The sequence below is a fragment of the Patagioenas fasciata genome, chromosome 1 (genome assembly GCF_037038585.1).
Source record: "Patagioenas fasciata isolate bPatFas1 chromosome 1, bPatFas1.hap1, whole genome shotgun sequence".
Lineage (NCBI taxonomy): Eukaryota > Metazoa > Chordata > Aves > Columbiformes > Columbidae > Patagioenas > Patagioenas fasciata.
In genome coordinates, this window is record NC_092520.1 from 119,283,470 (window position 1) to 119,295,672 (window position 12,203).

At 43.8% G+C, this 12,203-nt stretch overlaps 1 protein-coding gene across 3 annotated transcripts in view; it reads left to right on the forward strand.

The window, feature by feature from the left end:
- The window catches only part of CYFIP1 (cytoplasmic FMR1 interacting protein 1), an 84,261-nt gene that overhangs the window by 65,349 nt on the left and 6,709 nt on the right, over nt 1–12,203 (forward strand). For all 3 annotated transcript variants that reach the window (XM_071813502.1, XM_065854683.2, XM_071813504.1), the window contains 4 exons: nt 6,922–7,052; nt 8,925–8,997; nt 9,936–10,030; nt 11,587–11,825. In XM_071813502.1, coding sequence (XP_071669603.1) covers nt 6,922–7,052; nt 8,925–8,997; nt 9,936–10,030; nt 11,587–11,825 — 538 coding nt within the window. The remainder of the gene's footprint in view (nt 1–6,921; nt 7,053–8,924; nt 8,998–9,935; nt 10,031–11,586; nt 11,826–12,203) is intronic.

Below are 12,203 nucleotides of genomic sequence, written 5' to 3' on the forward strand. Positions count from 1 at the left end.
TTTATTAAATGCCACTCGGACTGGAATGAGGGTTTTTTTTCTGCTTCCCACAGCTTCCTTGATGCTCATTACCACTGTTGAACAAAATCGAGGACTTACTAAGTGTTTCCTTCCTGTTTTTCTCCCCAGAGCGTAGAAATGGATGAATCATGGTAGTTAGCAGTATAAAAATAACCTAGCTGAAGTTTTTACCCACTCATTAAGGTCTGACCACAAAAGCAATAGATATTCTCAAATACAGGTTATGCATCACCAGGGTCTGCAACGCTGCAGGTGACATTAGGGAGCTCACAGTTTCTTGCCAGAAATCCTCACGTGCAAGGAATTTTTGGCAGGAGATGCCCAGGGACTTAAGCAGAAATTTTCTCTTGACGTTAAAAGGCAATCCATCCTATATGAAAGGCAAAACTTTACTTCTGCAAGAGTAACCTTCACAGGATTGATTAAAACATTTTAAAATTATCACTCTCCTGTTTTGCAGAGCTCACAGACTGCTTTGACCTCATATTTGCTCTTATAAAAGAGATCCCGTATGTTTAGATGCCTGCTGTATCTAGAGATCAGAGTAACCCTTGGTGTTACGATGGAAGATCATAGCAACTAGAATTGAACTGGATCTCAAAAACCCACCTGATTCTTTGCTCCTTCACTGCCTCTATTCCTGTCAACTTTTGTCGTGACATGTGTGTTTTTCCTGTTCTGAACTATTTCTAGCAGTGGACACTTCACAGCTTCCCAATGCATCTCTTCCAAGAAGTGGTAGCAAAAGCCTTTATAGCTCTGTCACACCACCTTTCCCTTTTCTGCTGAAGACAGCAGACAATAAATGTGTGTGGAAGCTCAAGACACCTCCATCCCTCTCACATCACTGAAGAATCGCATTGCGCTCTCTGACACCTGTCCATCATGGAGCTGTCTGCCCTTTGAGCAGCTCTGACTGATAAAGGAAAATGTTCCCTGCGATGGGGATGTGCTGTAGGTTTTAGTCCTCGCCTGACATCTTGAGAGGAACTGCAAGGATGTGCAGGCTCGAACCGTGCTTGATTTGAATCGCTTTCCTCTCCTTTCTGTGCTAAATTCTCCCTTGTACCAGTCTTTGCCACACCTTGTTTATTTGGTTCACCACAGAAAATGCGAGCTAATACGTGCCAACCATTTTCTCTTCTCTGCCTTTGAAAGCTTCCTGCAGAGTTGTAGTAGTAAGTCAGAGTGCTATGGAGTACCGCTGTAGGATGCTTCTATTATTTCATAACAAATCATTTAATCACTTCTTTATAATTGGTACTACCTACACATACAGAACAGAACTGTGATCTTGATCTACCGATTAAATATGTAGATTCTCATCCGTCTTGATGTAACTTGGATTTATCAATTCAGAATTAATTTCCGGAGTCCATTCTCCATATGCAAAGTGATTTAAGCATGCTCAGTAAGTAACCCTCTAGCTATTTCATACGCTTCAGGCTTTTCATTTGGAGAGCTTTGTTTGGACTCTGTTGATTGCAATTACTTGAGCCCTGTGTAATCAGCCCTCCAGACTTGTGGATCTCTAAATGGTGATTTATTCCTGCTGCAAGGAGCATGGTACAGACAGTGTTATCAGAGTTTTAAGGACTCCTGTTCACCAATGGGTTTGTTTCCATAGGAACAGTCTAAAGCAGTGGCAAACTTGCTCATCTTGTAGTCATCAAAATATTTGTCTAAAAATACATTAAGCATAAAGATTTTTAAAGGGACCTTTTAAACTCACTAAAGCTCTTGAAGGAATGTTGGCCCATAAGAGTTTAAACCTGAAATTTCATCTTGGAGGTAACATTTTCTTCTACTATTTTTCTAGTGTTTGAATATGGCATTCCTGCTTCTGGAAAATGAGTATTTCATGTCCTTCTGCTCTGAAGTGTCATTGGATGTGATGAGGGAAGTAGTTTGTTGGCTCTGCTGTTAGATGAGGCTTAGATTTTTGTTACTGGTATTAAACACTCATTACACCAGCCCATAATCTCTTGAAATGCCATGTGGTCACAGAGCAGTTTGAGAAACCCTCCTGGTGCTCAGCACTGCCGACTGCTGTGCTCCTGTTTCTCCCTGGGCTGATCGTGCTGTAGCCAACACCTTCTGAGCTGCTTTGCCACAGCAACCTGGCAAAATCTGTCTTCTACCCTTCCTTTTTCTGGAATATTTTGGGTCAGGGTCTAACAGGAACTGGCACTAGGCTGGACCAGGGAGCAGCAGTGGGTTGAGGCTGCTGGGGAGGCGTCGCTTGGGGCACAGCAGAAGTGCTGGTGATACCTCCAGTTATCCCAGGGTTTTGATCAAACTTGGATGAGTAGGAGAAAAATCAAATTTCTTGGTGGGGGTGCAATGGCTTAAGTCCTTGTGGAGAAGAATATGAAGGGAATTTATTCATAGGTTCTTCTGGAACCTGTTCATTGGGGAAAGATTTGGGAGGGAATCACAGACTATTTGAGAGAATCTAGGGGCCACCCAAATCACGTAGATGACTGTGAAAGGGCAGTAAGGACCCATTAATTCCTCAAAACAATGAGATAGTTCTTTCTATCAAAATAAACAAACTGCACAGGTTCTGTGATCATAATTCCCAGACACATTTCTGTTGAAAGGAGTGGCATGAGTGCTGATATGCAGTTAATGATGTCTCCTGTGAGGCAAAGCAGTATTTGTAACTGGCATTTGAAGATCTGTATGAAAGTGAACATAAACTAAAGGTCATCATAGCACCGAGTTTCTTGGGAGTGGTTTTGCTGTTGCAGAGTAGCAGATTTTATTTGACACTAGTCAAGTCAGTACTCTGCAGAAAATAACCCATAACACAGCTAGACCAAGAATTATATTCAAGATCTGATTTGTTGTTAGTTGGCAATTCAGTTCTAGAATTAATAGCCAATTTTTGTCCTAACCTTTAAGGCACCAGTATTGTTACAAGCTCTGGAATGTGTTTAATTTGAGTCCATAGGAGTAAACTGAGATTGTTTTATAGAAAATGAAAGGTGACCAAAGGGAAGAAATCCAACTAGCTTTATGTTGCGTATGTTGGCTTGGTCTGACTTCCTAAATTAATTAGTGTACAGACTCCACAGCTGAAACTTGGCATCTGCTGTTTGAGTGCTGTTGAGATAGAAGCAGAGATGGAACCTAATCCTTTACTAATCTTCTATACTTTACTGGATCTATTTTATATCAACAGCTTTTGCTTCTGTTGAGATCTGTGTAAATCAGAAGCTAGGATTATAAGATCGATTATTATGACATCTAATGTCATCCCATCTGCAGGAATAGAGGAGTTTAATTAAAATTGGTTTATTGGAGAGAAGGAGGAAAAAGCCTTGATTAATTTGCCTTACAAAATACTATGTATATATAACTAATCAGTAACTAACAAATTGCACCCACAGATAAAACTGGAGCAAAGAGGACATTTGCATGCCCTTAAATGAAATTAACTCTCCTCAGACACTTGTTCTTTTTCCAGGGCTTCATTATGCATGCATAGTCTTTCATAAAAATACCGTTTCTGAGTACTGTACAGTTTAAGGAGGTGTCATTGGGAATGCCTTCGCTTAAACATTAATGGAAAGGTGATGATGTGTTTCAGCCACAAGACTCCATCGGGGAGCAGATCGTGCTTTCAGCGTCATTTCTGTTCCATCAAAAACAGCCTGTGTAGCTCTGTGAACTTTTGTGTCTCCTGACAGTAAATCAAACCCTTTATCTAAGGGTGCACCATAGATAGCAGCATTTGGAACAACTGCATGCTAAATGCTGGCTCTCAAATTTTCAAAATAATGAAACAATTTGTTCGTGAATGCATGTATGTGGGTGTCTGTATTTATATATCTGTATATGGAGACTGGGGCTTTTGGTGAAGAAATAATGATCTTTCTTAAGGACTTTGATAGGAACTCTGTCACCTGGAGTGACTGTAAAAGTCAATATATAATGTTTATGGTATAAGCCTCAAGCCTCTTTCACTTCTGCTGTCTTATCTTGCTGCTTTGGGGTGGACTTATACTGATAACATTTTCTCAATGTCATTCTGAGCATCAATCTCTTCTCTGAAACTCCCCACAAAATCCGCAGGCTGGGCAGGGGATTGAGGGGAGCCTGAACCACCTCCTTTCCATCCCCTTCATGACCGATGCTTGTTTCCATGTTGCAGCAGCAGAACTGACCTTGCTGTTCTGCTCAGTTTCTGTTTCTCACCAAATTGCTCCCCACTCACCATACAAGATCAAGGGAAAGACATCTCCATGTCTGTCCCTTGTAGCCAGTATCCTACTTTTTGGGTAGTGCTTCCTCACCATGGTAACTATGGGAAGTCTATGGTTACTCACTGTGTTTTGGGAAATGTTCCAGCCCTTCTGATGGCTCACCATCAATCCCTGTGTATATGCCAAGGATACTAAGACCAGAAGCTTTGGTAAAATATTCTACTTTGATTTCCTCTATGGCACAGGCCTAAGTCCAGGATAACTCAATGGACTTTTGCTTTCAGAAAGGCAGCCAGTCTTGGTATGAGGAAAGTAGTTGACTCCTAGCAGCTGATGCTCAGAAGACCTTCCTTGCGAGGCATGGAAGCTCTTTTGTCAACAGAGGAAAACACAAAGGAAATACTAAGGCATGTAACTAAAACACACTGTAGACTTCTGGTAAAGTTTGCTTCAATGCTCTCACTCTGCATTTTTTCCTAGCATCAATTTTTTTTTGTGAAAAATTATCTACCATATCAAACTGCTTTTTCAACGTCATCTTTAAAACAGGAATCCCAGTATTCTGCACTGCAGCATCTCCTTGCAATGGTGTGCTGGTATGTTTAAACAGCAAACACAAGTGCTCACCGCTGCTCAAAGACCTGGGAATTACAATTGGCAATTGCTTTTATGCCGCAGTGTTGAACAGACACTGAGGGTCTTTTGAAGAGCTTTTTTGTTACATCGTCCCTGTGTTGTGTGAAGGGGGAACTTGGTGATGTGCTGGCACAACTTCTTTGCTTTTTAGCTAGATTCAAATGTGTTTTCCTTTGAATTAATCAAACTCAGCAAGCACTCATTACATCTGACCTATCGCCATTAGTTTCTCAGTTTTGCTTTTCCATTGAGTCACTAAACTACTCAAGTTAGATCTGAAATTTATCTCCCCTGAATGTGTGTGGGAACACTCACTTACTGCAAATTTTCTATTGACAAACAGTTCCTAGAGATGTCTAATACCAGAGCCAGCCCTGCATCCCCTCGCCATGCACTCCAGTGGTGTTTCGTGTTACTAATTTTAGTGACAAGAGGCTTTCTGTAGAAATGTGTGGGTTAGATCTGCAGTTCTTGATTTCACTGTATGCTGTGAAGTTCCTCTGCTGAATTTGAGGGATTTCCTTGGCATGGATGCTCTCCAGGCTGTATTTTACATTTGCACGCTCCCCTCTCAGCCATTGCCCTGCTGGGTACATATGATGTCTAATGCCCTGCATGGGAAGTGATCATCTCACACATGGGAAGGTGTTGGAGGGCATCTGTGCTGTCTTTCCGTGTTTCCTCCCCATTGCTTTAGATGCGATTTTGTACAGATTTAACTGACTTAATTCAGTATACTGGAAATGAACTGCTGTATGTAGCATGTGATTCGAAAGCTTTACACGATGTATTTTCCTCTGTCATTGGGTCAAGGTTTTTGTTGGCCTTTTAAAATGGCCAAGCTTGTGCAGACAGATGGAAAAATGCTGATAAAAATTAACTTGTGAAAAAACAGAGAGCTGGCTGACCTACTGCAATTCTTTGCTCTTCCTCGCCCATCCTGAGCATCGCTTTCACCTCTGTGATGCTGACCAGCTCGGGTTGCTGAAGAAGCTGCTGAGCCCAGGGTTTCCTGGGCTTGTCTCTAATCAAGGGACTGCACAAACTTTCTGGAGCTGGGGGGAAAGGAGCTGGAAATCCACCAGCACTTTAAGCATCAGAGATGTTTGGTGGAAAAGACGTATGCTTCTGTAAACTATGTGGTTTCGAAAATCATAATTTCATCTACTTTTTAATAGCTTTTGGCAAAACCGTGACAGAAACAGTGTTCGACTATGCTTGTCAGCAGGGTCTGATGTACCCTTGCCAGCAGAGCCTGACTTGTGATTTCTGCATTTCTCTGTTTTGTGAGGTGGCAGATCCCCTCTGGCAGATCCCACTGTCAGAGTGGTAGCCCAGCACCACCCGTGTTGCCTTTATTTTCAGTGCTCTGCTCCTTGCTGGTTTCATCATCCTGGACAATAACAGCTGCAAACTGAACCTGTTGGGTGATGCAGGAGGTTGAGGGACAGGAGCTGGAACAGGACTAATAGCAGATGAGAATTACAGAATCACAGAATACCAGGTTGGAATGGAACCTTGAGGGTCATCTGGTCCAACCTTTCTTGGCAATAGCCCTAGTCTACCTTCCTGTTCCTGGAAATTATTTTCTTACCTCTTACACTGGCTCCCTTTTCCAGGAGTGAGGAGCTAGGCACTCCACTGTGCATGATGTATCCAGTTACAAAGGTCAGCATGCCACTGGCTTAACACTTCATAACCTCTGATTTTTAATGTATTTAAATGCTACTCCTTTCCATTTCTTAAAGGCTGCACATCTGGAGATAAAAAGCTCGTGTGTGCTGATACATGGAGAGAGAACTCTAAACCAGCACTCTGGGTTAATTGTGCTCTGATACAGTGTACTTATGTGCATTCAGTGCAACCTTTGAATAGGCAAATTGGTTAGAAAATCGGTATGCTTTTGAGGCAGAAAGAAAAATTACTTCTGATTTGTATGGCTCTTATCCACGTGACCAGAGTCTTTTGTCTGCTTTCCCAAGGTAACAGGTGTGCCTATGTGATCATCACCGGCTCCTGAGATTTAATTTCTTTGCTTCTCTTTTCAATTCAGGTATCTTGGAGTTTTTTCACCATCAGTTGAAGGACATCGTTGAATATGCAGAACTGAAGACTGTCTGCTTCCAGAATTTGCGGGAAGTGGGAAATGCCGTCTTGTTTTGCCTCCTCATTGAACAGAGTCTGGTAGGTGCCTGCTGTGCTAGTTTAAAACCCATCTGTCTCTCAAAATCTGCTCTCCAATTTTTGCTACTAATGTCACAAATAACATGGTTGAAATCTGCTAGTTTGCTGTTGCTGGTGGGCAGATGGGTAGAAACAGTTCCCTGCTCTGATCTCTTTCAGTCTTGCAGGGGCTTGCACATTTGCGAGATAGCAGGGATGCCTCACCTTGCGGGATGAGAAACACACTGCCTTGTGTGCAGCACCTGGGGATCAAACATTATCACTTCGATCATAAATAATGATCAAATACAGTATTCCTGCAGTCTGCCACAGGGTGGCTCCTCTCTTTATGTCAGTGACTTCTGCCCCTGGTACTATTGTTTTCCTCTCCTGGTGTCATCTGAAACATTAGCAATTTAACATGGACTTCTTGGACATCTTCTTACTGATGGCTGACAGTGGCACCCACTCTGTCAGACATTTGTCTGTTCTAGCTTTGAATGAAGCTGTGAAACGTGTCCAGTCTTTCAGCTGCTCCCTGTAGCCTCTACTTTACAGCATGCAAAGCTCTTTTCCCCCACCTCTCATTTTCTTGTTCCACTCCTCTTCCATGCTATTACCATCTGCTGTTCAAAATGGCCAGGCATGTAATTTCTTTGTCTTTGTGCTTTTGGGTGGGCTTTGCTTATGGACCAGAAAAGCAATGAGTGTGCAGCCTTCCCTTTACCTGTGCTGTGCCTTCAAGACTCAGGTGGGGAGTCTCTCCCCTGCCTGTGTGGGGGCTCTGTCCACACTGTGCAAGCACATGCTGCTGCTTGAGACCGGGCTGCCTGTCACATCAAGATCTCTTCTGACTGAAAACCAGCTACGTCATTTCCTCAGCGAGTTGGCTGGGCGCCTGCCACTGCACAAAAATAAATCCACACATAAGACTCCTTCTCTGGGGTTGTATTCACGGAATCACAGAATAGTTTGGGTTGGAAGGGACCTTCAAAGGTCATCTAGTCCAATCCCCTGCAATGAGCCGGGACATCTTCAACTAGATCAGGTTGCTCAGAGCCCCGTCCAGCCTGGCCTGGAATGTCTCCAGGGATGGGGCTTCTACCACCTCTCTGGGAAACCTGGGCCAGTGTTGATGACTTTTGAAGGTCCCTTCTGACCTATGATTCTATGATACCTTGGCCTTGCTGAGGGTATGGCCGATGAACAAACATCTGTTCCTATATTAGCACTAAGGGGTTGCAAATGAGCAGAGCCTCTGCTCCAGAAATGAGGAGAGGGGCATAGCAAAGTAATGTGTCTGCTTCTGGTCATCTGTGCATTTTCTCTGCACATATGGCATCCAATAAAGAGCCAGGAGACATCTGTCTTCCTTCCTCCTATTCCTAAAGATATAAAATACTTCCTGAGAGGTGGTTCACTGCTGCTGTTGTGTGTCTCAGCCCTCCTGGTGGGGAGCCGTGCCCGCAACAATTGATAACAGGTTGTGGGAATAGCGTTGGTAAAAATAACCAAGCAGTGAGTCACCTTCTTCACCGCTCTGCTTGTCTGCCCAGGAGCCGTCTGCCGCTTCCACACTGAAATTACTCATTCTGCACTAGTCTTTTCAATAAATATGCTGTCCTTCCCGAACTGCCAACTGAGGGTGGGAGGAGGACTGCTGGAGGTTACTTGGGAATCCAAAGTAGCCTGGTGAAATCAAATTGTCTCTGGGGAGCGGCCCCATGAGGAGAGCGAGGGCTCAGAGCCGCTCTGTGTGGTGGTGAGGGGTGCTGGCTGCCCCCGGGTGCTCCTGCCACAGCATCGACATGCTTTTGGAAGCCCGTTTTGGGGTTCTGGTGTGGTGTGGGGGTTCTTCGGTCCTAAACACCTCTTGTTTCCTTTTTGTTCCAGTCCCTAGAGGAGGTGTGTGACCTGTTGCATGCGGCACCGTTCCAAAATATCCTACCCAGAGTTCATGTCAAAGGTACGGGCTAAGTGGAAACACCTTCCTCGGGTAACACTTTCCACTTTCCTTTCCTGCTGCTGCGGTTTCAGAGACCATCCCCAGCCATCCTTTACCACACTGCTGTTAATTAGAGGATGGAGGTAACAGATTCAGGCTTGTTTGCCTGGCTCAAAAATAAGTGCTTCCTGCTGGGGCTCAGTGCAAGTTGGAAGAGGAGGAGGAGGAACGCTGTGACAGGGAGAAGTGGGTATCGGTACCCAGGGCAGTATTTTTTTTCCCCTCATGCTTCTCTTCTTTCTGTGTTGCTGCTCTGTCTCCTTTCCTTTCCGTTTCTCGCTGCCAGAGCAGCTGATTCATTCTGCTCGGAGAAATCGTGTCAGCTAAAAATCTTTGAGTATACTTCCATACTCACCATAGCTGCTTGCATCTCTGCATAAAACTAATTAGATCATTGTAAACAGTGTTTTCCCATTAGCAGGAGAACATTTCCTACTTGCCAGTGATGGGGGAGTGCCAACTGCTTTTTTAAGCTGTGCTATACGCAAGATTCCGCCCCCATTATATGCCGGCTTCTAGAGTCAAGCATTTTATATATGATAAGGACAAATTAGTTGGTTTAGTACAAGTGGGACTCAAATGTATTAGCAGCAGTAGCATAATAGAGCCTTATATTAGGTCTTCAATTTAGCTGATTAAATGTGGTTTACTACAAATCCTTTGGGTTTTTTTGTTTGCACATACAAGGCAACATTTTAAAATAGAAATATGTATTTTTCTAAAAGCACATTGAAGATTAACCAACTATTTAGAACTATAAAAATGACTTACCAGTTTTCTACTACATTGAATGAAGATTTTGTAAAAATAAGAATTTTCTTGCATCATTCCAATTTGTAAAATTGTCGGCTCCTAATTAAATGAATCAGTGCTCTTTTTTTTTTCTTTTTTCCTTTCAGAGGGTGAAAGACTTGATGCTAAAATGAAGAGACTAGAATCAAAATATGCTCCACTACATTTGGTTCCTCTCATTGAAAGACTGGGCACACCCCAGGTAATCTCTCTCATTTGTGTTAGGGGCAATTCAAGAAATTTCTGAGCTCTAGAAAGCCTGTTCTCTCACATGTGCTGCTAGCCATGTCAGAATTTCAGCCTGCACATCCAATAAAACTATTAAAGCTCAGAAGTTTAAAATATTTTATACTGAGGTAGAGGCGACATGTTTTGGGGAAAATGCTGATTTTTATGCATGTTGCTATGTGATACCCGCTCAGCATAAGGGCCAGTCTGGGGAGTCCTAGTGCCGATTCCACCAAAAGCAATCAGTTCTCTTGTGCACATAGATATACTTTAAACAATTTCTTCCTCTTTGAGCCAGGTGATTAGAAACTCCTGGAAAATAAGCTGTCATTAGAGTTGAACTCTCCTGGAAACACAGTGACCAAAGAGAACCTTCTTGAACTGCCTTTGCAGCTTCAGCACTGTTTTCTGCCAATGTGAGGGTTACATTAATTCCCTGCTAACCTTAGCAGTTTGCGAGCAATTGAGATGTGAATAGTAGAAGCCAAGAGCAGAGTGCTGTGGAGCAGTCTTCAGACGTGGGATGGCACGAGCTGGGACAAGCCCTAACTGGCATTGCCATTTCTGGGTTTTGTCAGAGCCTGTTTGTGCTGGATGTTGAGCTTTCCCGTCTCTGACAGCAGCAGCTGAGGGAGATGCACAGGAGAGTGCAGGCAGGAGCTACTGTCCGTGCCAGCAGCAGAGCACTGAACTCTTTGGTTTTGTTTTCTGCCTCAATTCAGGCAAAGAATTCTTTAAACTTCCCTGGGACTAGCCCAGGATTAGCATTTCTGCAATTGGTGTCATTTACTTTCAAGTCTGTCTGCTTGAAATAGCTTTTATAATTTTCTCTGAACAATTTTCCACTGAACTGAATCCCAAGTTAGTGGCTTCGGACCTCACTTAAAGTCAGGAGAAATATCTCCTAGAACAAACCAAAACGGGGCAACGAGGCTGGTGAAGGGTCTGCAGCACAAGTCTGAGGAGGAGCAGCTGAGGGAACTGAGGCTGTTTAGCATGGAGAAAAGGAGGCTGAAGGGAGACCTTATTGCTCTCTGCAACCACCTGAAAGGAGGTTGTAGCATGGAAGGGGTTGGTCTCTTCTCCCAAGTAGCAAGTGATAGGACAAGAGGAAATGGCCTCAAGTTGCACCAGGGGATTCAGATTGGATATTAGATAATTTTTCTTCCTGGAAAGGGTTGTCAGGCATTGGAACAGGCTGCCCATGGAAGTGGTGGAGTCACCATCCCTGGAGGCGTTTGAAAGATGTGTAGATGAGCTTCTTAGGGACGTAGTTTAGTGACGGACTTGGCAGTGTTTGGTTAATGTTTGGACTCGATAATCTTAAGGGTCTTCTCCAACCAAAACGATTATATGATTCTAAGTGAAACTGAAAAACATGGTTTGGTTTTGTTTGTTTGGGGTGGTTTTTTGTTTGTTTTTCATTGGTTTGGGTTTTGTTGGTTTTTTTTTGATTGGTTGGGGTTTTTTTAAGTAAAGTCTTGCGGTGTTTTTTACCAGGATTTTGCGCTTTCTTTCTCTCCCCCTTAGCAAATAGCAATCGCAAGGGAAGGGGACTTGCTGACCAAAGAACGCCTCTGCTGCGGCCTGTCCATGTTTGAGGTCATCCTGACGAGGATCCGCTCCTTCCTGGACGATCCCATCTGGCGCGGGCCCCTGCCCAGCAACGGGGTGATGCACGTGGATGAGTGCGTGGAATTCCATCGCCTCTGGAGCGCCATGCAGTTTGTCTACTGCATCCCCGTGGGAACGCACGAGTTCACCGTGGAGTACGTACAACTGCGCTGCACCGGCAGGCAACAGCGCTGGGCTTGTCCTGCCTGTGGCTGGCAGGGGGGTGTAGAATGGAGACATTTGTGTGCCTGCCTGCAAGGGCAAAAAGAAGGGAAAGTGCCGCCATTGCTGAGAGGAGCTCATAATCCATGAACACAGATATTATTGTATCTGTAACAAAAATAACCCTCTATTTTAAGGATTGCCAGTGTATTATGAATGATCTCAGGACAAACAGGCCCTAGCACATGTCTTTCAATAGTGGTCATACCCCTGTGGATGCTGTGCTTAAATAAAATAGCTGAACATTTGTGCACTTATTTCCAAGAAATATTTTCTCTGAATTAAGGGCAAGACTGAGCACTTGGAAGCTA